The 27390-nt window shown below is 44.8% G+C and overlaps 1 protein-coding gene across 1 annotated transcript in view; it reads right to left on the reverse strand.

Moving 5' to 3' along the window:
• Window positions 1–846: 846 nt before the first annotated feature.
• The window catches only part of LOC124594618 (elastase-1-like), a 91857-nt gene continuing 65313 nt past the window's right edge, over window positions 847–27390 (reverse strand). Inside the window, exons 5-6 of the mRNA XM_047132990.1 lie at window positions 8888–9081; window positions 847–987 (exon numbers count right to left, since the gene is read on the reverse strand). Of these exons, the coding sequence (XP_046988946.1) occupies window positions 847–987; window positions 8888–9081 (335 nt within the window). The remainder of the gene's footprint in view (window positions 988–8887; window positions 9082–27390) is intronic.

A 27390-nucleotide genomic window follows, 5' to 3' on the forward strand; every position in this document is an offset into this window, starting at 1 on the left:
TTTCTTAATGTCTCGATATTTGAGCTCCCCGTGTACAAACTGCTACTTACCGTTCCTCCAAGATTTGCCAGTACGAAGCATATTTTTTCGCATGGACATGAATGCTTCTATAACCTTACTTTTCTCCTCTAGCCACTACTGTTTTACCATTTTGATGAATAAGAAAACAGAATCATAAGGGAAAAAAATGAATGTAACCATAAGGTAGAACTCCTTGTGTCCTGTCTGTACCACTGATGAGCCTAATATGCAATAGGGAGAAGAAAACTTTAGTGAATATAAAGATTTTTTCGTCCGATGGCGTACTGAAATTGACCATTGATATCTGTTGCAGTAGAAATCCACGATTCTGAAAGCAGAAACCAAGATTACAAGTGGAAGAAAATTACCGCCCAACGTGGACTACCGTTATTGTTACATCGTTAAGCATATTTCACCGAACAAAGCTAGCCCTGATATGAGTAACTCATCGCAGTTATAACGAAAAACCCATGTGTTAACGTTTCTCTTCATTTTGTCTTCCTGATAAAATCAAGCGTAGTCCCAATAACAGAGCTACCACTAACGGAGCAGCTGCTCGACTAGAAAACCATTGTAGACGACGTATTGATCATTTGGTTCAGGTTCAGATTTTGTTGTTTCTACACAGGAGATTCGTATTTGGTTGCAATTTTAAGAACTGAAGCACAGTGCAGCTGTATGTCAGCTTAGCAAGTACGAAGTTGCGCACAAGAAATGATTTCACTAGACAGGTCTGATTGCTGGCACTGAAAAGCTCCGATGTCACAGTATTAAGGTTCATTTCAGATCAGATTTTTCAAATTTATTTTGTTCGTGACAAGTCAACTACAGGTACTGGCTGATGAAATCAATGTAAGCAGAAACCCTAGTGAAGCCAGATGGACCGTCTGAACCGCACGGATAGATAGTCCACGACGAGAGGCCGATGACGTCACCGTTCAGCACCAGAGGACCGCCGGAGTCGCCCTGCAAACACAGAACAGCAGTCAGAAATATGTATAAAGTGCAGCAAAATCATTCAAAATCAAATATGGACAAGCCTTCTTAGGCGCGCTAACTGGATGAACAGTATTATGTGCAGGATCCTAAGCCGTGCCGCGAAGATCGATAGCTTGAGCCCGCTCCTGGGTTCCACATATTTACTCCTAAGAATGACAGCCGTTAGTGGACTCACACGCCGTGCGCCGAGATCTCGTAGCTTGACTGCAGAGAAGAAGGTGGTCAGTTTGGACTAGGGCATGTTTACTTGAAGAGCGTAGCAGGCGTTTAGCAACCCAGCTAGCGAGCTTTGCGGCTGGGACAACGGACACACAGCCACCGTCGGTGCTGGCAAACGATGGCTAACTCGCTTCAAAATCTGGGCATAATAAAAAAAAACTGATATAAAATCCTGCAAAAGCCTGTGGCTCTAGATTCTCTGGGTCACTGATTAGGAATTCCATGTCGGAATAACAAAGTTCAAAATGGCGAATCCAATTTGAGGGATCAAAAATTGTAAAAAAGGCAGATTCGAGTAAAATTTCGGGCAGAAGGTATTATGACGTCGCCGATAGCAAATTGGAAGTTTAAATTTCCGTATTTGAAATTTTATTCGATATTTCAGATTTTTCAATCGGAATCATAGTCAAATTCGTCTCATGTATCATTATTCCTTTAAGAAGTGCAGCTGCTGTGTTGTCCACAGGGAGATGATTCAAAACGCAGATTTTTTTTACCTCAAGTAGCATCTAGCTATCTTATTCAGTTGTTTTCTGTACTTTCTAGGTGAATGGGTCAGAAGGTGACAGAGGTCGATGGAATACGACGTGCATCGATTACTCGCGGGAATTTTTGCATTCAGTCGTCTCGATGAGGCTGGTATCCTAATTCTAAGCTTCTTGCACATCCTCAAACGTCGACCAATCGGCAACCAAGTAGTTTCGAATACGACGTATCCGTGCATCAAAATTTTGTGGAAAGAGATTGACATTGGCACTACTGCAAAGTTCTGAGTCCCTGAATTTTTTTTTTCAAACGTCTTAATAGATATGTTTTATTTTTACAGTTCTCTGTAAACAGTTTGAATATTTCTGCATAATTTCAAGAGAAAATACTACTAGAATCTGTCTTAATTTGTCAAACAATCATTTGACAATTTGCAAAAAAAAAAAAAAAAAAAAAGATGATTCCAAATGTCTCCGAGAGCTCTCTAGAAAATTCTAATGGCATAATTTTGTGCAGATAGTTTATCAGACAATTGCAAGAATGAAGGACCCATTTTTATCTTGTGGCGCTGCCACAAGGTAGAAAAATAGCTGTCCACTAAACTGCACAAATAATTGCACGTAAAGAACTATACGATTAGGGCAGTAGGAGAACCATTCACAAAAGTGGAACCACGCAGAGGAAATTTTGTAGCCAACGTCTTCGGATAATGTCAGTAGCGCTTTAGTTTTAAGTTGATATACCTCATTGCACCGGTTAAAAGTGTGGTAAACATACCTTCTGGAGTACTATCGGTCTTATTTCATCCTGATAATTAAGCAGGATTGCTGTCAACCTTTTTTTTTCTTATTTAGATTTATTGGCTATCGGGCCGTGCCCATTCAGCTATCTCACTCCTAGAAAGATAATACGATTATGAGTTTGAGACGAGTTCCTTGTCAATAACAACGATACGAATGTAAGGACAACATAACACCTCGTCCCCGAACGGAGTAAATCTCCGACCGGACCAGTAACTGACACCCAGGCACTTTCTGTTAGCTATCTGCCGCGTTGACCTAACATCTACAGGGTTGCCGGGGAAGTAATGCAGCGCATTTTGTTTTTCAACCGAAAACAATTCTACAAATGTGAAACGTTTACGTAGGTATTATTTGAAGTCTCCTGAGTCAGCGTGCCAAGTTTCCGTTACTTCCGACAGATGGCGTAGCTGCAGGACAGTTTTAAAATGGCGTCTTTAGGTGATGTACGTTACAAGCAACGTGCCGTCACTGAATCTCTCACTGCAGAGAAAAAAATTATGGGAATGTTCACAAACGCCTGGGCAAAATCTATGAAGCATCTGCTGTGGACAGAAGTACAGTTAGTCGCTGGGCACGGAGGATGAGGTCATCAGAAGGCGGTTCGGCGCCGCTCCACGATTTGCAGCGGTCGGGGAGACCATCCATGTCTGTCACACCTGTTTGTCCTGACATAGAAGATAGCCGATGCATTCATGCGGTCGCTTGGTGTCACGAATTGTCGCTTCGCTCAGTCACGTTCTAGGTCCCTTAATTTTAGTTATGACAGCTGTCCTTACAAAAGTGGGCATACTAATACAAAACAAATGCTTTTTTCTTTCATTTAACGCCTTATAATGAATGATTCTTGTACATGTTCACAGTATACTCACTTCTTGCAAGGTCCAATATTTCTAATATGGTCCAAATAGCCATTCCCACTTTGTTATAATCATCCAAGTTGAATATGGTGATGTAAGGATGTTTTTAATCATATTCATTCCAAGTCCGAACACTGGCCTAATAATAGGAAATAAATCCTTAACTTTTTAAAAAAAACTTTGAAGTGACATCGTACGTCTCTTCACGCATATACAACTATCTTTCCGTACCATTTTGGTAACTCCTGATAGCACTAATCACTTTGACCTCTGTCGGTCAATAGATAACAAAGACGATGAAAGCGACGTTGTACGTCCTTTCACGCATGTATATTAAGCCCGTCACATTATTTGACCTTCTCACGTCAACAGCTATTAGAACATAAAGGTAGTTTGTCTGTTCCACGCTATACGCGTTCACAGACCTCACTTGATTGTGCTTCATGGTTCAGTACCTCAAGTACCTGATTTTAAGAAACTAGTTTAGTTTTAGGTTCTTTTTACACTATTTTGGTACATATCCGATAGCACTACTCAAAATGACCTCTGTCGGTCATTAGATATTAAGGGCGATGAAGGCGACATAGTACGTCCTTTCACGCAATTACATTAAGCGTATCATACTAATTTGACCCTTTTCTGGCGAACAGCGCTTAGAATTTAGTATAGGAACTTTACACGCTTATCCAAGAGTAGTCATCAAGTACTATCACCAACCCCAAGAAATTGAAAAGTGGGTTTTTTCATCCCCCACATTTTTAGCCTGCTTCTTGTTGATGGTATTTAGTCTATCTTGCGTGCATGCGTTTTGACCATCCGTGGAATCTGCTATCCCACTTACACTCCTGGAAATTGAAATAAGAACACCGTGAATTCATTGTCCCAGGAAGGGAAAACTTTATTGACACATTCCTGGGGTCAGATACATCACATGATCACACTGACAGAACCACAGGCACATAGACACAGGCAACAGAGCATGCACAATGTCGGCACTAGTACAGTGTATATCCACCTTTCGCAGCAATGCAGGCCGCTATTCTCCCATGGAGACGATCGTAGAGATGCTGGATGTAGTCCTGTGGAACGGCTTGCCATGCCATTTCCACCTGGCGCCTCAGTTGGACCAGCGTTCGTGCTGGACGTGCAGACCGCGTGAGACGACGCTTCATCCAGTCCCAAACATGCTCAATGGGGGACAGATCCGGAGATCTTGCTGGCCAGGGTAGTTGACTTACACCTTCTAGAGCACGTTGGGTGGCACGGGATACATGCGGACGTGCATTGTCCTGTTGGAACAGCAAGTTCCCTTGCCGGTCTAGGAATGGTAGAACGATGGGTTCGATGACGGTTTGGATGTACCGTGCACTATTCAGTGTCCCCTCGACGATCACCAGTGGTGTACGGCCAGTGTAGGAGATCGCTCCCCACACCATGATGCCGGGTGTTGGCCCTGTGTGCCTCGGTCGTATGCAGTCCTGATTGTGGCGCTCACCTGCACGGCGCCAAACACGCATACGACCATCATTGGCACCAAGGCAGAAGCGACTCTCATCGCTGAAGACGACACGTCTCCATTCGTCCCTCCATTCACGCCTGTCGCGACACCACTGGAGGCGGGCTGCACGATGTTGGGGCGTGAGCGGAAGACGGCCTAACGGTGTGCGGGACCGTAGCCCAGCTTCATGGAGACGGTTGCGAATGGCCCTCCCCGATACCCCAGGAGCAACAGTGTCCCTAATTTGCTGGGAAGTGGCGGTGCGGTCCCCTACGGCACTGCGTAGGATCCTACGGTCTTGGCGTGCATCCGTGCGTCGCTGCGGTCCGGTCCCAGGTCGACGGGCACGTGCACCTTCCGCCGACCACTGGCGACAACATCGATGTACTGTGGAGACCTCACGCCCCACGTGTTGAGCAATTCGGCGGTACGTCCACCCGGCCTCCCGCATGCCCACTATACGCCCTCGCTCAAAGTCCGTCAACTGCACATACGGTTCACGTCCACGCTGTTGCGGCATGCTATCATTGTTAAAGACTGCGATGGAGCTCCGTATGCCACGGCAAACTGGCTGACACTGATGGCGGCGGTGCACAAATGCTGCGCAGCTAGCGAAATTCGACGGCCAACACCGCGGTTCCTGGTGTGTCCGCTGTGCCGTGCGTGTGATCATTGCTTGTACAGCCCTCTCGCAGTGTCCGGAGCAAGTATGGTGGGTCTGACACACCGGTGTCAATGTGTTCATTTTTCCATTTCCAGGAGTGTATATAGTCTCAGCCTATCCAAGTTCTACAGTTCTATAAAATCGTCCTCGAGCTAGGACATCGTACATACACACGCATTAACTTCCTGCGCCTTTGACCCGGTCAACGGATCACTTCCGTAACACATTTTATGTCAATCACATGGAAGAAGACGATTTCTTAATTTGCGCATGCGCGTTCCTTTCTGACTTTCTTCACAGCCTAGCTGCCGGCGCCACCACAATTTACCTGAGAGCCCGCGGCCCACCAAATGTTGGCTGGGGTGAGGAAGCACGCTTCTGACGTTTGAGCTAAGTACAGCTATTGACATGGTACACACGTACTGTTTGTTTTACATTTTATGTGAGTTTTTTGCCATTTTGGGCGTTCTGTATTAATATTGGACCATGCCTCTTCAAGCAATTTGTCGTTTTAGAGTGGTCCGAAGATGGCGTGCTTATCCGCGCCGAAACCTAGCTCAACATCCGCTTTCTATTTGCAATAGAGGAGGATTATTGATAATCATTGAATTATTCACGACTGCTGACGCGCTGCAATGTTAAAAGTTCTTAAGGAGAATGACTTACGTGACTTCTTAAACAATCAAAATATGGTGCTGCATTCGAGCAATTGTATCCTGCGATGCCAGTGCTTAAAAATAAGCAAACGGCACTTGCTTCCCAAAAAGGCCTCATACAAACGATAAAAAACCACAGTTGGCCACGCTAGAGATATACAAAAACATTTGTTTATATTTCAGTACCTATTAAGATTAATAACTTTATATGTCTAACACTGGTTACAGGAACTCATATTTTTCTGTACGTTGGTACAGTTCAATCTTGGCAACGTCTGTAGCAAATGTCGAAACGGTACTCCACTTATTGGCATATGTTCATAAGAATGATAGGTGTTACGGCCTCTACTGTGGCATAGATCCGTTATCTAAAATTAGCAGATCTCGAAATTTTGTTCTGTAAACAATGTCCTTGACAAATCCCCATGCACTGACATCCAGCGGAGTCACATCGGGAGAGGGATGGGGCCTGGCAATGAGACAACCCCCCCCCTCCCCCCCCCCCCGTTCCGATCCAAAGCTCAGCAAACATCTCGTGGAGAAACGTGTTAGCATCCCCATGATAGTGGGATAGGGCACCATCCTGCTGGACGATGACGCTGGGCGGCATCTGTGGAACAGCTTAGTTCGCCAATATTTCGAGAAAGACACTGTAAAAGAATGGACCAATCATATAATGTTTATGTAATCCCAACCACACAATAATATTCGATGCGACCCGTTCGTACTAAGTCACTTCTGGTAATGTCTCACTTCCACATAATCGACAGTTGTGTCGCTTAACTTTGGACTTTGTTTACAAAATTTTTCTACTCTTACCTTTAAGTTATTGTGCATGGTCTCCTTCGAAATACTCTCCTCCTCCAAAATTGATACACTGCTCTCAACGTCGTTTCCACTTTCAGAAGAAGTCTTGGTATGTCTCTTGCTGATCGCCCGAAGCACCGTCTACGAATTTTCTTTTATCTCGTCTATCGTTGCAAACCTTCGTCCCTTCAACAGCGTTTTCAACTTTGTAAATAAAAAAAGTCCCCAGGGACTAGGTCTGCAGAGTGCAGAGAATGAGGCAGTACAGTGATTTCGTTTTCTGAGCAATAATCACGCACCAACCGGAAGCAATATGCGGGTGCGTTATCGTGATGCAAGAGCTATATAATGTGTCGTGATATTTCAGGCTGTTTCCTTCTAACATCTTCTTGCAGGCGTCGCAATATGTCTCGATAGTACCACCAATTAACATGTTATACCTGTGACACGAATTCCTTCAAAGTCAAGGAAAAAAGCCAGTATGGCTTTGACATTCGACCTGACCTCACGACCTTTTTTTTGGCCTAGGAGAAACTTTCCCGACCCACAGCGAAAATTGATCCTTGGTATCAACAACATAACAGTAGACCCATGTCTCATCACCAGTAAGGATTCTCTTAAGGAGCACCGCGTTCTCAATCTGCGATCCAAAAGCTCTTCACAGATTGCGAGGCGAAGGTCTTTCTGCTCTTCACTCATGAGCTGTGGGACGGACCTCGCGGCAACACGATGCGTTCCACGATGCTGTGTCAAGATTTCAGGCCATGAACCAAATGAAATGTTACAATCTTCTGCCATCTCTCGGGCAGTCAGGCTTCGATTGACAGGCACAATTTCGTTGACGTTTCTGGCCTGAGCGCCGCCGGTAGACGTCGAAGGGCGTCATGAACGAAGGTAATCTTTGTCTTCGGTCCGGGCATTTTTAAACCATTCGTAACACCGAGTGGTCTTAAGCACTCGTCACCTGCGTCATTTGGAGTGTCTTGAGTTTCAAGCAAAACCTAATGCAGACACGTTGCTCCTCTAACTCTCCGTCTCTCCGTCCGAGAAGGCCTTGAAATGTCCAACGGTACCGACCGGTCGCCGTGTCACCTTCAACCACAGGTGGATATGGATGGGCATGTGGTTAGCACATCGCTCTCCCAGCCGTATGTCAGTTTCCGAGGCCGGAGCCGCTACTTCTAAATCAAGTAGCTCCTCAGTTTGCCTGACAAGGGCTGAGTGCACCCCGCTTGCCAACAGCGCTCAGCAGACCGTATGGTCAATCATCCAAACGCTAGCCCAACCCGATACCGCTTAACTTCGGTGATTTGACGGGAACCGGTGTTACCACTGCGGCAAGGCCGTTGGCTAGCTCCTCTGACTCTGCCATCTCGAAATTCGCAAACTGTGCGACACACGTTCCACTCAGTACAGCACTGAACAATACCTAACAGACATAGCACACTAAAACGTCCGGCAGTTACACATTAAACACAGGCAGGTGCATGGATTCCAACCGCTTTTCGCTCCAACATACCACTGAAGCGAAATTACCAGTGTTCTTGATTTTTTTAACAGACCTCGTATGTCAAAGGTATTTATGCTGTCATCGCATCCAGTATAACACGTAAATATAATAATCTTGCGTTATTGCTGTATTGCAGTGTAAAAGATACTACAGTACTTTGAGAAGTGATTTTCAAAGCCCTAATTTGCCTTTAGCCACAGTTAACCGACCGCTGGATCAAAACAACAAACAGTCAAGAGGTGTATCTGTATTTCTGGGACTTTGGTTCTTACCTGCTAACATTGAAATACAAGCAAACGGTCCTTAGTTTACTTACACGTTACAGTATAAAAGAGAGAGGTGTATATTATGTGGGCGAGGTACTCACATTGCAGACGCCGCCGCCGTTCGTGCCTGGGGCTGTGCACACCATGGTGTCCACCACCTGGTCCTCCCCGATGGCTCCCAACGCCTGTCGGCAGGTGTCCAGGTCTATGATGGGGAGTTCCAGCCACAGCAGGGCGTCCGACGTTGGCTCAGTAGGCGTGCTGCCCCAGCCGGATATGATCGCGACTGAGCCCGCTAGACAGGTCGAAGGTTATGTGTAAGTAGTGTAGCCCAAGCAGAACGTCACAGAGATTTGCTCCACATAAAGATAATTTCTACGTCATTACTGTGCGCAACATAATTAAAGGTTTAATTTTTCGAAACACCGTAATTGCCTCCCATTACGACACATAGGTGTGAAATTTTTCTTAAAGGTGAGTACAGCCTTCCTCTGTAGTGATGCAAATCCGTGGCGCCCTGTGACATCATCCTCAGACACAACGACGCTTCAAACAGCAAGGAGTCAACATATGCGACAAAAAAAGAAAGAAAGAAAAATCAAGGGAGATAGCACAGAAGTTCATGTGTGGTGTAAGGTGGGTTAATGAAGTCGCATTGGCACCAAATTTCGCCGTAGATCTCCCCAGTGCCACCATGGACGTACCACAGGATGGGATTGTCGTCACAGCGCGTCTTACCGTTACTTTTGACGACTCTCCGATGTGGTTCAGAACTGCTACACCCAGGGTTAGACAAGCCCTTGGGCATCCTTTGGGTGGGATTCGTTTATCTTCAGGCACTAGAGCAGCCACGAACTGACTTGACACGCAAGTTTCTGATAAGTGCATTTATTATTCTTTGACATTGTCAGTGGGGGGAGATAAGCGATCTGTTGATTTAATACATGTGCGCATAAAAAATCGCAGTTTTTCTTTACTGATTACTGGCCTCGGCTCACTACCAAGCTATATTCAGACCAGTCTAAAATGGTGATCAGTGTGTGACACTCATTACCCATCATAATATTTGTTTAGATCTAAACCGGCGTCGGCCGGAGTGGCCGTGCGGTTCTAGGCGTTAGAGTATGGAGCCGAGCGACCGCTACGGTCGCAGGTTCGAATACTGCCTCGGGCATGGATGTGTGTGATGTGCTTAGGGTAGTTAGGTTTAATTAGTTCTAAGTTCTCGGCGACTGATGACCTCAGACGTTAAGTCGCATAGTGCTCAGAGCCATTTGAACCATCTAAACCGGCCTAGTTAGCTAACGATCTTGCAGCAGCTGTAACACTGGTTCCCGTTAGATCACCAAAGTTAAGCGCTGTCGGGCTTGGCTAGTACATACATGGGCAACCGTTCGGGCTATCGAGCGCTGTTGGCAAGCAGGGTGCACTCAGCCCTTGCGGGGCCAATTGAGGAGCAATTTTATCGGGAAGTAGCGGCTCCGGTCACTAAAATTGACAATGGCCGGGAAAGCGGTGTGCTAACCACATGGCCCTCCATATACGCATCCAGTGAGGCCTGTGGGCTCAGGATGACACGGCGGCTGGTGGGTACTGTGAGATGCCGTGTTCCTAGATTTCAGCAAGGCATTTGACACCGTCCCACATTGGCGTTTAACAATATATATATATATATATATATATATATATATATATATATATATATATATATATATATATATATATATATATATATATACGAGCTTACGGAGCATCGGACCGGACCTGCGATTGCATTCAAGACTTTCTTGCAGATAGAACTCAACACGTCGCTCTTAACGGTACTAAATCGACAGATATAAAGGTAATATCCGGAGTACCACAGGGAAGAGTGATAGGACCGTTGCTGTTCACAATATACCGGGCCAAATATCTCACGACATAAGCGTCAAACGAAAAAACTACAAACAACGAAACTCGTCTAGCTTGATGGGGGAAGCCACATGGCGATATGGTTGGCCCGCTAGATGGCGCTGTCATTGGTCAAACGGATATCAAGTGCGTTTTTTTTTACATAGGAACCCCCATTTTTATTACATTTTCGTGTAGTACGTAAATAAATATGAATGTTTTAGTTGGGCCACTTTTTTCGCTTGGTGGTAGATGGCGCTGTAATAGTCCCAAACGTATAAGTACATGGTATCACGTAACATTCAGCCTGTGCGGAAGGCATTTGCTTCGTGATACATTACCCGTGTTGAAATGGACCGTTTACCAAGTGCGGAAAAGGACGATATCGTGTTTATGTATGGCTATTGTGATCAAAATGCCCAACGGGCGTGTGCTATGTATGCTGCTCGGTATCCTGAACGACATCATCCAAGTGTCCGGGCCGTTCGCCTGATAGATACGTTATTTAAGGGAACAGGAAGTGTTAAGCCACATGTCAAACGTCAACCACGACCTGCAACTAATGATGATGCCCATTAGGTATTTTAGCTGCTGTCGCGGCTAATCCGCACATCAGTAGCAGACAAATTGCGCGAGAATCGGGAACCTCAAAAACGTCGGTGTTGAGAATGCTACATCGATTGCACCCGTACCATATTTCTATGCACCAGGAATCGCATGTACAGTTCTGCCACTGGGCACAAGATAAATTACCAGACGATGACAGATTTTTTGCACGCGCTCTATTTAGCGACAAGGCGTCATTCACAAACAGCGCTAACGTAAACCGGCATAATATCCACTACTGAGGAACGGAAAATCCACGAGTCCTGCGACAAGTAGAACATCAGCGACCTTGGCGGGTTAATGTATGGTGCGGCATTATGGGAGGAAAGATAATTGGCCCCCATTTTATCGATGGCAATCTAAATGTTGCAATGTATGCTGATTTCCTACGTAATGTTCTACCGATGTTACTGCAAGATGTTTCACTGCATGACAGAATGGCGATCTACTTCCAACATGATGGATGTCCGGCACATAGCTCACATGCGGTTGAAGCGGTATTGAACAGCATGTTTCATGACAGGTGGATTGGTCGTCGAAGCACCATAGCATGGTCCGCACGTTCACCGGATCTGACGTCCCCGGATTTCTTTCTGTGGGGAAAACTGAAGGATATTTGCCATCGTGATCCACCAACAACGCCCGACAACATGCGTCAACGTATTGACAATGCAAGTGCGAACATTACGGAAGGCCAACTACTTGCTGTTGAGAGGAATGTCGTTACACGTATTGCCAAATGCATTGAGGTTGACGGACATCATTTTGAGCATTTATCAGCCGGCCGCGGTGGCCTTGCGGTTCTAGGCGCTGCAGTCCGGAACCGCGGGACTGCTACGGTCGCAGGTTCGAATCCTGCCTCGGGCATGGATGTGTGTGATGTCTTTAGGTTGGTTAGGTTTAAGTAGTTCTAAGTTCTAGGGGACTGATGACCTAAGCTGTTAAGTCCCATAGTGCTCAGAGCCATTTGAACCATTTTTTGAGCATTTATCGCATTAATGTGGTATTTACAGGTAATCACGCTGTAACAGCATGCGTTCTCAGAAATGATACGTTCACAAAGGAACATGTATCACTTTGGAACAACCGAAATAAAATGTTCAAAAGTACCTACGTTCCGTATTTTAATTTAAAAAACATACCTGTTACCAACTGTTCGTCTAAAATTGTGAGCCATACGTTTGTGACTATTACAGCGCCATCTAAAACATTCATATTTCTTTACGTACTACACGAATATGTAATAAAAATGGGGGTTCCTATTTAAAAAAACACTATTGTTGATATCCGTTTGACCTATGGCAGCGTCATCTAGCGGGCGAACCATAGCGCCATCTGTTTTCCCTCTTCAAACTACACAAGTTTCGTTCTTTGTAGTTTTTCGTTTGACGCTTATTTCGCGAGATATTTGGCCCGGTCACGATCAATGGAACACCCTGTATATAAATGATGTAGTAGAAAGCGTCGGATGCTCTTTAAGTCTATTCACAGATGATGCAGTTGTTTATACCAAAGTAGCAACGCAAGAAGATAGTAATAATTTGCCGAACGACTTGCAGAGAATTGATAAATGGTGCATAGTCTGGCAGTTGACCCTGAACGTAAATAAATGTATCATATTGCGTGTACATAGGAAAAGAAATCCACTACTGTACAGCTATACTATTGATGACAAACAACTGGAGACATCGTCTGCCGTAAAATATCTAGGCGTAACCATCCAGAGCGACCTCAAGTGGAATGACCTTATAAAACAGATAGTGGGAAAAACAGACACAAGGCCCAGATTCATCGGAAGAATCTTAGGGAAATGTAACTCCTCCACGAAAGAAGTGGGTTATAAGGCGCTTGTTCGCCAGATTCTTGAGTATTGTTCATCTATCTGGGATCCCTATCGGTAGGGCTGATATTGGAGATAGAGAAGATCCAACGAAGAGCGGCACGTTTCGTCACGGGATCGTTTAGCTGGCGAGAGAGCGTTACGGAGATGCTAAACAAACTCCACTGGCAGACGTTACAAGAGAGGCGTAGTGCATCACTGAGAGATTTACTACTGAACTTTCGGGACAGCAATTTTTAGGAGGAGTCAGACAACGTATACATCCCACATACGTCTCGATTATTGACTACGAAGAGAAAATTCGAGGAATTAGAGCCGATACAGAGGCTTACCGTCAATCTTTCTTCCCACACACTATTCGCTAGTGGAACAGGATTGGAGGGATCAGATAGAGGTACCGAAAGTACCCTCCGCCACACACTATTAGGTGGCTTGCGAAGTGTGATGTAGATGTACTTTGGGCCTTCAAGGCCTGTTCGAACGGAGTTTAGTAAGTCGCATAGGTTAAATAAAAAATCCTAAAGTGAAAATCGTAAACTGAGAACGCTAATCACTTGTAAAATGCTGTTACAGTGCCCATTTTCCCAAAAATATGAACAAGTGATCGACAGCAATGGTGTATGGCAAAACCATTACTGCAGCAACACTTGATTAGTTACTAACGTTGTCTGTTTACATAACCAACTAAGATTTTCACTCTACGATTTATTATTTAGCTACGGCGACTTAGCTCTAAAGAAATACGACGATTTGTAATGAGTGTCACACAGTGAATAACATTTAGGCTGATCACAGAATGGTCCGGCAATGAGCCGAAACCGGTAATCAGTAAAGAGAAATTGCTATCTTGAAGCAGGATTTGTATCCACACTTGTTTTAGGTACATTTGTAACGCGCTCAAAAGTGGTGCTCAGGTGGCCATGAAGGTATTGCCGAACTAGGGGTCCCTTAGAGGGATCCTTTGTCGGTTCATTTACGCACTTGTTAATGTTGCACACTCCCATGATGGCACCACAGGAGGGGGCCATACAGTCTGAAAGAGCACAAGTAGCCTTTGTTGCTTCGGATATGGTTTTGAACGTTCCCTAATGATATCGACCAGTGAACGAGAACGAAAACTGCAATCGGGCTGCACCCCAAAGCAGTCCTACATTGCCCTTAGAGAAGGGTTGAAACATTCGAGGGTGTCAGCAGTGTCAAAGGTGGGCAACAACATCTTCCTGCGGCTCATCGCACTGCAAAGTGCCGATTTCGACCGCGAAATGTGTGGCAACAAGCGCCGCAGGGAAAGGTGTGGTTTCATTGATGCCCTTTATGCCGTACCCTGAGACCTTTTCACGTCTATTCGGATCGACCGTGTCCCAGAAATATCTTCCTCGGCCACACATAAGAAAACCCCAAACGCTGGATGGCGCGGTTCTGACCTCCACCGCAGAGTCTCATAAGAAAGATGAAATGTGGGTAAGAGGGGCTGTGAAGACTTTATCATCATGACCAACAGAGGTGGCGCAGTGGTTAGCACACACTGGACTCCCATTCCGCAGGACGATGCTTCAAACCCGCGTTCGGCCATCCTGATTTAGGTTTTCCGTGATTCTCTTCAGACAAATGCCGGAATGGTACGTTTGGAAGGGCACAGTTTCCTTCCCAAATTCAAGATTGCGTTCCGTCTCTGATTACTTGGTTCTCTATGGACTTGAAACACTAATCTATTCCTCCTTCTTATCACGTGACGCGTCCACGCTGACGTTGGGCAGAAATGCGATGAAATTTGGCCCCAAAGTTACATCATTGATCCACATTATTCCTCATATTATCTTCTGAGCTCTGGCCTTCTTCTTTCATGTGTCGACACCTTGCAGTTTGAAGCGTCGCCGAGCGCGAGGGTAACGTCGAAGGGTGGCACGCTGTAGGCACCTTTGAGGCAAATTTCAAACTTATGCTTCGCAGTAGCAGATAATTACGGGATTTCGAAGAAGTGCGCCTTTCTTTTCTTTTATCTATTTTTTTTATATAGGGCAAATCCTAAACGTGAGACACAAAGAGTGCAATATGAGGAGTAATACACGACATTAAAATCTGTAATGAAAGGGATGTTCATAAAGGCAGGATTATCAACTCGAAAAATAAAACCGTGATGCGTATAACTTGATGACTCTGTTAGGGCTTCCATACGCATTAATTCTTTAATGTGACAGTTCTTCCCAACAATTAATGACTTAACAGAGAATTTGCAGATAGAAGTAGTCGTTTTGAATGTTTAGGAAATGCTCTACTTCGAAAATCCCCGCGTCACTCTGAGAAAATCGATGCGAAATGGCGCCTTGATTCGACGAAAGAGGAAGAAATCACTGCTACGTCAGGTGAATGCAGGGTATGAGGCGAAGCTTAATAGCCCAGAGAAGCATTGTTGCGAAGCAAATACAGCGCCTTAGACAGTATCGAAAGGCTCCTGTAATCTCACCACGATGTTTCGATAGTATGCTTCTGTGACACTTTGGTCCTTACGAGCATGATCTGTTAGCAACACACCACGGCACTTGCCCTTTAATCAGTATGAATGCGACAGCAAGGGTTCCTAATACGTTCCGAACGCATCGCATACAAACAGGTTATGCCGGTGCTCAGACCTCGTGTTCTATCGGTGACAAAAGGGTAAGATCAAGTGTTTTGGATAGTCCTTGTTGCCCTTGGGGCTATGTACACTATGTGACCAAACCCGTACCCGGACAACCCCGTTTTTCATATTAGCTGCATTGTGCTGCCTCCTACTGCCAGGTACTCCATATCAGCGACCTCAGTAGCCATTAGACATCGTGAGAGAGCAGAATGAGAAGCTCCACGGAACTCACGGTCTTCGAACGTGGTCAGGTAATTGGGTGTCACTTGTGCCATATGTCTGTACGCGAGATTTCCACACTCTTAAACATCCCTAGGTCCACTGTTTCCGATGTGATAGTGAAATGGAAACATGAAGGGACACGCACAGCACAAAAGCGTACAGGCCGTCCTCGTCTGCTGGCTGACAGAGACCGCCGACAACAGAAGAGGGTCGTAATGTGTAATAGGCAGAAATCTATCCAGACGATCACACAGGAATTCTACACTGCATCAGGAATCACTGTAACTACAATAACAGTTAAGGTGGGAGGTGAGAAAACTTGGATTTCATGGTCGAGCGGCTGCTAGTAAGCCGCACGTCACGCCGGTAAATGCCAAACCACCCCTCGCTCGGTGTAATGAGCGTAAACACTGGACGATTGATCAGTGGAAAAACGTTGTGTGGAGTGACGAATCACGGTACACAATGTGGCGATCCGATGGCAGGGTGTGGGTAAGGCGAATGCCCGGCGTAGGTTATCTGCAAGCGTGTGCAGTGCCAACAGTAAAATTCGGAGGCGGTGGTGTTTTGATGTGGTCGTGTTTTTCATGGAGGCTGCTTGCACCCTTCGTTGTTTTGCGTGGCACTATCGCGATCAGTGCTACATTGATGTTTTAAGCACCTTCTTGCTTCCCAATGTTGAAGAACAATTCGGGGATGGCGATTGCATCTTTCAACATGATCGAGCACCTGTTCATAATGCACGGCCTGTGACGGAGTGGTTAAACGACAATACCATATACGAAATGGACTGACCTGCACAGAGTCCTGACCTGAATCAGACAGAACACTTTTTGGATGTTTTGGAACGCCGAGTTCGTGCCAGGCCTCACCGAGCGACATCGATACCTTTCCTCAGTGCAGCACTCCGTGAAGAATGGGCTGCCATTCCCCAAGAAAACTTCCAGCACCTGATTGAACGTATGCCTGTGAGATTGGAGGCTGTCATCAAGACTTAGGGTGGGCCAACACCATGTTGAATTCCAGCATTACGGATGGAGGGCACCGCGAACTTTTCAGCCAGGTGTCCGGATACCTTTGATAACGAAGTGAGTAGCCAACAGGTGGATCGTCTTAGTGTAGCTGTCTTATAATACAGGGTCAAGTTATGAATATTATACACTTCCCCTTGCTTAGGCAAATGGAGCAAATCACTTGGCTCTTTTGCGTTTAATGTTACCTAGGTGGGCTTGATGCGACTTATGAAGGTCCCATTGATTCATGGATCGTTCTTCAGAAAGCCAAAAAATATTTGCGATGTGTTCCTATGATTCCGATCTCGAATAAACTTAAAACTTTATTTCATATTTTTTTCCGTTTTATATAGAGATTAAAATTTAAGATACCTGTACACGTAAAATATGCACTTAAAATCCGATGTGATACGTAAACGTAGCTCATAAAGAAGCGTAGCACGGAGAAATGCTTAACAGATGTCCTCTCATCCTGTCCCGTCTCCTTGTCAGTGTTTTCCACATATTCCTCTCCGATTCTGCGCAGAACCTCCTCATTCCTTACCTTATCATTCCACCTACTTTTCAAAACTCTTCTGCAGCATTACATCTCAAATCCTTCAATTCTCTTGTGTTCCGGTTTTCCCACAATCCATGTTTCACTGTCATACGATAATGTGCTCCAGAATTACATTCTCAGAAATTTCATCCTCAAATTAGGACCTATGTTTGATACTAATGGCCTTCTATTGGCCAGGAATGCCCTCCTTTTGATGTCCTCCTTGTCACGTCCGTCATTAGTCATTTTACTGCCTAGGTAACAGGTTGCTTAACTTCATCAGCTTTGTGACCGTAAGTCCTCATGTTAAGTTTCCCGCTGTTCTCATTTCTACTGCTTCTCATTACCTTTGTCTTTCTTCGATTTACTCTCATTCCATATTCTATACTCATTAGATTGATCATTCCATTCAACAGATCATGTAACTCTTCTTCAGTTTCACTCAGGACAGCAATATCATCAGTGATATCAATATCCTTTCACTTGAAAAGTAATTCCACTCCTCAGCCTTTCATTAATTTCCATCATTGCTTCTTCAATGTACAGGTTGATGAGTGAGGGGGGTTGGGGGGAGGGGGGGCGGCAGACTATATCCCTGTCTTACACTCTTTTTAATCCGAGCACTTCGTTCTTCGACGTACACTCTTATTATTCCACCTTGGCTCTTGTACATATTTTATATTATCCGTCTCTCCCTACAGCCTACCTCTAGTTTTCTCAGAATTCGAACACCGTGCACCATTTTACATTGTCGTACGCGTTTTCCAGGTCGACCAATCCAGTGACTGTGTCTTGATTTTTCTTTAGTCTTGCTTCCATTATCAACCGCAACGTCAGAAGTGCCTCTCGGGTGCCTTTACCTTTTCTAAAGCCACACTGATGGTCTTTTAGCACTTCCTTCCTCAATTGCCCTTTCCATTCTTTTCTATATTATTCTTGTTAGCAACCAGAATGCATGAGCCGTTAAGCTAACTGTGTGATTATTCTCGCATTTGTCAGTTCTTGCAATCTTCGGAATTACGTGGATGATGGTATGTCGTCAGACTCTTATATTCTACACCCCAACGTGAAGAGTTAATTTGTTGCCACTTCCTCCAATGATTTTAGAAATTCTGATGGAGTGGCATCCACCCCTTCTGCCTTATTTGATCTTAAGTCCTCCAAAGCTCTCTTAAATTCTGATTCTAAAACTGGATTCCCTATCTCTTCTAAATTGACTCCTGTTTCTTTCATCTATCACATCTGATAAACCTTTCATCTCATAGAGGACTTCAATGTACTCTTTCCACTTATCCTCTCCTTCCTCTACATTTGCCAGTGAAATTCCCGTTGCCCTCTTTATGCTACCATCCTTGCTTTTAATGTCACCGATTGTTGTTTTGACTTTTCTATATGGTGAGTCAGTCTTTCCGACAATCATTTCTTTTTCGATCCCTTCAGATTTTCCGTGCAGCCATTTCGTCTTAGCTTCCCTGCACTTCCCATTTATTTCACTGCTCAGCGTCTTGTATTCCTGAACATTTTTGTACTTCCTTCTTTCATCGATCAGCTGAAGTATTTCTTCTGTTACCCATGTTTACCTCGCAGTTGCCTTCTTTGTACCTGTGTTTTTTTTCCAACTTCTGTGATTGGCCTTTTTAGAGATTTCCATCCTCTTCAACTATACTGCCTACTGCGCTATTCCTTATTGCTGTATCTATATCCTTAGAGAACTTCAAGCGTGTTTCGCCATCCCTCCGTACTTCGTATCCCACTTCTTTGCGTATTGATCCTTCCTTTCAAATCTCTTTATTTTCAGCCTACTCTGCGTCACTACTATATTGTGGTCTTAGTAGATTGCTGCTCCTGGGTACGCCTTAAAATCCAGTATCTGATTTCGGAATCTCTGTCTGACCATGATGTAATCTAGCTGAAATCTCCCCTCATCACCCGATCTTTTCTAAGTATACTTCCTCCTCTTGAGATTACTAGCTGAAATTTATTACAGAATTCTTTTAGTATTTCCCCTCTGTCATTTCTTGCCCCAGGCACATATTGTCCTGTAACCTTTTATTTTACTCATTGCCCTACAACTGCATTCCAGTCCCCCATGACTATTGCATTTTCATCTCTCTTGATGTACTGTATTAGCCATTCAGTATTCTCATATACTTTCCGTACCTCTTCATCTTGAGCTTGCGATGTTGGCATGTATACCTAAACTATCGTTGTCGGTGTTGGCTTGCCCTCGATTCTGATGAGAACACTGAACTGGTCACTGTAACACACACTCTGCACTACCTTTCTATTCATAACGGAAGCTACTCCTGTTATACCATTTTCGGCTGCTGTTTATATTACACCATACTCATCTGACCAAAATCCTTGTCTTCTTTCCATTTCACTTCACTGGGCCCCAAAATACCTAGACTGAGCCTTAGCCAATCCTTTTTCAAATTCTTTAGCTTTCCTACTGCATTCACACTTTTGACATACCGCGTCCCAACTCGTAGAACGTTATCCTTCCGTTGGTTATTCAGTCTTTTTCTCATGGTCACCTCTTGGCAGTTCGCTCCCGGAGATCCGAATGACGGACTATTCCGGAATCTTTCGCCAATGGGGAGATCCTCATGACACTTTCTCTATTACATGCCACATGTCCTGTAGATACACATTATGGATCTTTAATGCAGTGGTTTCAATGCCTTCTGCATCCTCATGCCTTTGATCGTTGCTGATTCTTCCGCCTTTAGGGGCAGTTCCCCATGCCAAGAACAATTGAGTCTCCTGAACCTCCGTCCACTACTCTCTCTTTGACAAGGCCGTTGGGAGAATGAGGCTGACATTTTATACCGGACAATGCTGATTATTAATCAAAATTCAAGCGATGGCTGGTTTCGGACTGTAGGCGGAGAACGCTTTGAATACTAGTCAACGACGCTTCCCCAAAGAGCATGCTTCTTTTTGGTACATTTCCTTTCATATGAGTTGCATGTGCCACTGCAGAAGAGAAAAGCAGGCAATCAGCAGTAAACCAGAGGAGAAAATTCGAATATATTCCTTTTTGTTCAAAGGCCGGTGACTGAAAAATGGAGTAGCAGCTGCGTCATTTTGCCCTCCTCACTATCTTTCAAAATGTTCAGAAAAATTTTGGAATGCGAACATATTCGCGCCTTTTTACGCTTAAAGAGAAGAAGACAGTGGCAGTGGCAAAGGGACAGAAAGGTAATAAATACTGAAAGATAGTAGTCTTAGAGAAAGAGCGAAGCTGACAATGGGAGTGTGAGAGGAAGAGAGGGACACTGTGGCAGTGGAACATAGTTGACAATGACAGAATAGTGCTAGGAAAGAGTGAAGAAGACAGTGTCAGTGAAAGGGAACGATAGGAAGAAGCAGAAGTGAAGAGGAAGATAAAGTGGAAGTGAGTAACAGCCAGGTTGTATGACAGTGTCAACGAGGAAGATAGATAAAATGACAGAAGAGACAGTAGCACTACGAAGTAAGGAATAAGATATTAGCAGCAAGAAAGAGTAAGGGAGAGACAGTGAAAGTGAGAGGAGACTATAGTAGTAGGACAGAACGAAGGAGACTGTTTCTGTGACACAGGAGATAATGACACACAGAAGACCATGACAGAGGGACAAAGAGACAATGAGCAAATCTCTGCCTGACCGTGTTATAATCTACTTGAAATCTCCCCGTATCTCCTGACATTTTGCAAGTATACGTCCTCCTCTTGTGATTCTTAAGTACATTCGCTGTTACAAGCTGAAATTTATTGCAGAACTCAATTAATCTTTCGCTTTTCTCAGTCCTAGCATCAAGTCCATATTCTCCCGTAACCCTTTCTTCTGCTCCTTCTCCTACATCTGCATTCCAGTCGCCCATGAGTATTACAATTTCATCTCCCTTTACATACTGAATTATTCGTTCAATATCCTCTTACACATTCTCTATCTTCTCATACTCGACTTGTGACATTGGCATATATAACTGAACTATCGTTGTTCACTGAACTTTTCCCAGTAACTCATTCTTTGCACTACTTTCCTATTCATAACGAATCCTATTCCATTCTAACACTATTTTTATGTTATCCTATGCTCACCTAACCAGAAATTCTTGTCTTCTTTCCATTTCACTTCACTTACCCCCACTATGTCTATATTGAGCCTTAGCACTTCCTTTTCCAGATTTTCTGGCTTCCTTACCACGTTCAAGTTTCTGACATTTCAGACCCCGTAGAACGTTATCCTTTCGCTGGTTATTGAATCTTTCTCTCATGGTCACTTCCCCGTTGGCAGTCACCTCCCGAATATCTGAATGGGGGACTAGTCCAGAATCTTTTGCCAATGGAGAGATTATCATAACACTTTTTCAGTCACAGGCCACATGTCTTGTCGATACACTTAACATGTATTTAATGCAGTAACTTTCTGCACCCTCATTCCCTTGATCATTGCAGGGTAAGAGAGTGCCCTGAACCTCTTGTTTTTATTTTAATTTTTATATTCCAGGAAAAAACAGCCACATCTGAAAAATAAAAGAAAGAAATGCAGGGATGAAGTGACATCTTCGGCACTCCACTTGGAAGAATATTCTAGCTCATGGAACTGCGCAAACCCAGGGCTCTCCACCTCTCTGGGGGATCATGAAACATGCTGTCTAGAAAGTTCACAAGCTGTGTTTTGTATTTAGAGTCACGTCGGATGATCTCGCGGTGTCCTAGTAGATAGAGCCAATAATGCATTCCCAATACCATGGACTGCGAGAGCACGTAGTGCAATGTGTGTCCTGTAATCGAGCGGATTGCGGACGTTTTCTGTGAGAGGAAAAACTCCAAACTGAGGAAGAATAAAATGTCCGTCGTGATCGTGGAGCTGTTGGTGCGCTGGAGGAGTGCCACAATGCGTTGCGTCAGCCGCCAAACATTCTTCGCCTCACTGCATTGCATACAATGTTCGTCGGTGTCCTGCATGCCACAAATGAGGCAGAGTGCGGAATCGACCATATGAATGTCGCGAAAATGGTCGGCGTGACTGTCTTGCTTTTAATAAATGTATACCAAGACGATCTCACTGCCGTGGTGAGGAGAGGCGTATAGAAAGCACGCCAGATCCCTCATTGGGTATTTAAGTTTGACAACATTGATGCCATGATGACGTCTCACCCTTTATACGTCAAGGTCCGACTATCCCCATCGTAGATCACTGTAATCAATGATTGGCGATTACTTGCATTCCCCACGGACATACGATGCATGGAAACACGTTCTCCTCGAGTTGTCCAAACACCGAGCACAGTCCCTCCAATCGACGTCCATGATCGATAAAATGCACACCATAATTCCATAAACTTCCGCTTAACGCTAGGGCGATGGAGCCCTGAAGAATAGGTCACGAAGCACCCTGTAGTAATATTCAAGTGAATCCCGGAGCCAACTCGCTTTTTCCTTGCCGTAATTTACAAGAGACCTTCGTATCACCGGTCTTGCGCATTGCAGCCACCGAGAAAGAACGGTACTGTGCATGTCTACCACGGTTCTTCATTCCGCAGGTGACATTCGGCGTCCATCAATAAGGATGAACTAAGTTTCCGCGAACTACGGCCCCGCCAGACCTGCTACCGTCGGAGGGTTAACGTTTTTAAGTATGCAAGGTGACCCGTAAAAGCTGTGGCCAGCATTCAGCAGCCAGCACATGATCTCGTAGTCCATCATAAACACAAATCAGCCGAGTGGCTAGCCAAAAAACGTGAAACCCTCACGCTCCCCGTGCGTCTTTTTCTATGTGCCCATCAGTGTTACGTATCGGCAGATCGAGTGTGACGCATTGTAGGAGTTAAAATTCGGGGATTGAGCCTTTGGCGTGAGAAAACACAATTAAAATCCCCTCCTATCAAGATGTGACCATGTGTGCCACGGAAGAGTGGTGCAATATCCTATGAGTGAACTGCGCACGCGCACGCCGATTTTCATATTCGGAGGGTGCATAGATGTTGACAATACGAATACCGTTCACGGTTATCGCCAAAACACCGGGCAGAAGAGAGATAATCGAGGTCTTCTTGGACCAAGATCACTGTGCCACGTCCTACGTCTAGTGTCGGCGCCCTCGAAAGGCAACATTGCAGGTTTCTTGCATCTGCAGGATATCGACGTCCGTCACGTAGATCATGTTCCGGAAAATTTGCAACTTTGCAATAAATCGTACGGTATTAAAGTTCACTGTCTCCACCTTATATGCTAGGTTCGTTGTCGTCCTCACGCTCGTGTCATGTCACTGTAAACTCCAAAGACTATGTCCACTATTCGTGCTGGCAGGGTTGCCCACCAATGGGATTCTCTCTATTGTTTATGTCCTGTGGTGACGTCCTGTATGTGAGCCGTCATCAAATGGGGCTGCCAACTCGACTACCTCTTGGACTTGCTCTGCCCAGTCACACTGGTCACCAATCCTAGAAATGCTCTCTCCTGCATTTATATGTAATCGCTCGGATGCGGTCACTCACATCCGGTCACCATTCGAAGAAACCATTTCGACGTCCTCAAAAGACACATCTTCTATGTCAGATGTCTCTTCGACTCGAAGATCCTCCGTGTCCCCTGGGCTAGGGGAGGATGTGTCGTCCGAGGTATGGCGCCGCTTCTTGCGAGCTTTGTTTTCGCCCCCTGTCCTCTGCCGCCGTTGTTAATCGGGCGCTCGGTGATCCACTGCTGCCGCCACATTCTCACCTCCGTGCTACTTGTGAGGCTGCCGTATGTTCTACATCTACATCTACATTTATACTCCGCAAGCCACCCAACGGTGTGTGGCGGAGGGCACTTTACGTGCCACTGTCATTACCTCCCTTTTCTGTTCCAGTCGCGTATGGTTCGCGGGAAGAACTCTACAGAGTAGATTCTGAGTTTCCAAAAACGACATGATACTCGAGCAAAAAACATGTTCTAAAATTCTACAACAGATTGACGTCGGAGATATAGGACTATAGTTTTGCGCATCTGCTCGACGACCCTTCTTGGAGACTGGGACTACCTGTGCTCTTTTCCAATCATTTGGAACCTTCCGTTCCTCTAGAGACTTGCGGTACACGGCTGTTAGAAGGGGGGCAAGTTCTTTCGCGTACTCTGTGTCGAATCGAATTGGTATCCCGTCAGGTCCAGGGAACTTTCCTCTGTTGGATGATTCCAGTTGCTTTTCTATTCCTTGGACACTTATTTCGATGTCAGCCATTTTTTTCGTTTATGCCAGGATTTAGAGAAGGAACTGCAGTGTGGTCTCCCTCTGTGAAACAGCTTTGGAAAAAGGTGTTTAGTATTTCAGCTTTACGCGTGTCATCCTCTGTTTCAATGCCATCATAGAATTTTACTTTGGAATTCACTGAACGCTTCACGCATAGCCCTACTTACGCTAACTTTGACATCGTTTAGCTTCTGTTTGTCTGAGAGGTTTTGGCTGCGTTTAAACTCGCAGTGAAGCTCTCTTTGCTTTCGCAGTAGTTTCCTAACTTTGTTGTTGAACCACGGTGGGTTTTTCCCGTCCCTCACAGTTTTACTCGGCACGTACCTGTCTAAAACGCATTTTACGATTGCCTTGAACTTTTTCCATAAACACTCAACATTGTCAGTGTCGGAACAGAAATTTTCGTTTTGATCTGTTAGGTAGTCTGAAATCTGCCTTCTATTACTATTGCTAAACAGATAAACCTTCCTCCCTTTTTTTATATTCCTATTAACTTCCATATTCAGGGATGCTGCAACGGCCTTATGATCACTGTTCTGCACTTACAGAGTTGAAAAGTTCGGGTCTGTCTGTTATCAGTAGGTCCAAGATGTTATCTCCACGAGTCGGTTCTCTGTTTAATTGCTCGAGGTAATTTTCGGTTAGTGCACTCAGTATAATGTCACACGATGCTCTGTCCCTACTAGCCGTCCTAAACATCTGAGTGTCCCAGTCTATATCTGGTAAACTGAAATCTCCACCTAAGACTATAACATGCTGAGAAAATTTATGTGAAATGTATTACAAATTTTCTCTCAGTTGTTCTGCCACTAATGCTGCTGAGTCGAGAGGTCGGTAAAAGGAGTCAATTATTAACCTAGCTCGGTTGTTGAGTGTAACTTCCACCCATAATAATTCACAGGAACTATCCTACTTCACTACAGGATAAACTACTACTAACAGCGACAAACACGCCACCACCGGTTGCATGCAATCTATCCTTTCTAAACATCGTCTGTGCCTTTGTAAAAATTTCAGCAGAATTTATCTCTGGCTTCAGCCAGCTTTCTGTAAATATAACGATTTCAGCTCCCTTATCTGCTGTGAAGAGGATGTAGGGACATCTTGCTTCTCACCTCCTTGCGCCCCTGACTCGGTACACTCTTGCATCACGCTCCGAACTCAGCAACCTCTTCCGGCGGTTCACCGACACATAGGTCATCGGCAGTAGCGTGAAAACTTCTCACTATGACGCTTCTCCACGTGGCGGTTGCATGATTTAGCGTTGTACGCACTCCCAGCGGATATTTTCTTCTCCACCGCAGTGAGAACATGTCCGCGGCTGGCCACCGTAAATGACAATACCTCCACATCTTCAAACACGTAAGTATGAAGGGATATAATTGTTAAGGGTGATCCGCACCTATCGGACGCCCTTTAGCACGGGATAGGTGCTAAAACTCGCCCAGCGTTCAGACGTGTGACTGAGTAGCGTCCCATATGGTCGCAATGATTCCATAACGATCAATTCTGGTACCTCAAAGGCAGTTCAAAGATCCGTACAACCCTCACTCCGAAACCTGAAGAGACACTGCAGCATCGCTGACATGGCCATCAGAGTGACGAAATTTAAATCCCCTTTGGAAAGTTCTTTCACATGCAACTTCATCGGTCATGTTGACGTACATTATGCTGCGTACACTGGGTAGGTGTGTCCCAACTGTATCTGTAACAGGTAAGCTAATTTCATTGCCCAAAAAATGCTCTATTTCAAAAACATCGGGACCGGCATATTCGTTGTCAAACATAAATTGTTCCACAGTCTTTCTGAAATTATGTGCCATTGCGGTCTATTCGGTGAACAACAAGCGCGAGTATCAGCAATACAAACACTTCGTCTTCCACATGCGCTAGCAGCCGGGCAACAGATCCAAACTGCGCCACTGCCTAGTGCGGGTTCACCCCTAGACCACGAGTGTACTCCTTGTAAGTCATCCTGTACGGCTGTTGTAGCGTTCTTCTAGGTAAGGCCACTTCCCGGTGCTCGCTCTTCAGTTTACAGACACACTATAGCCACAGAGTCATATTATCGTCATTGCTGCCGTACATTTCCACCAGCTCAGTGATAGGCAAGCTCATTAATCAACAGAGCCAAATATCAACCGTACAACCACTGGAATTTCTTTCGAGAGACAACTTTTTAAACTTAAACTCTGTAAGCAGGTACAGTATTAATGACAATGGCACTCCTAAGTCGGCCTTTGCTACAATCGTCCTCAAGTCTGACTGAGGTCGAACTGATCCAACTCTCCTATCTGCACTCGTCTTGTATGGTTCGAGTACCTCGTTTAGTTCATCGTCTCTATATGTCGAGACCATCGCAACATACCTTTCTCACTACTCGACGCTGCATAATCTTTCACTCCAGTTGGTTAAACATTACGTATCTTGAATTAAACTAATTATCAAACATAACAACAATATTATTTATTGATAAAATTAAATTGTAAGTTATCCATAAAACTAAATAATGACAATGGCTGATGAAAAGTAATGTGAACATTGATTTTATTTCTTATTGGTGAGTTGGGTAAGTCAAGGAAGCATATTATTTTTAATTTGCGGCATGATCTTAGGTTCTCGATGATAGAATGACTTCCCAGTTTAATGTTGATA

This window comes from Schistocerca americana, chromosome 2 (assembly GCF_021461395.2).
Source record: "Schistocerca americana isolate TAMUIC-IGC-003095 chromosome 2, iqSchAmer2.1, whole genome shotgun sequence".
In the NCBI taxonomy this organism is placed as follows: domain Eukaryota; kingdom Metazoa; phylum Arthropoda; class Insecta; order Orthoptera; family Acrididae; genus Schistocerca; species Schistocerca americana.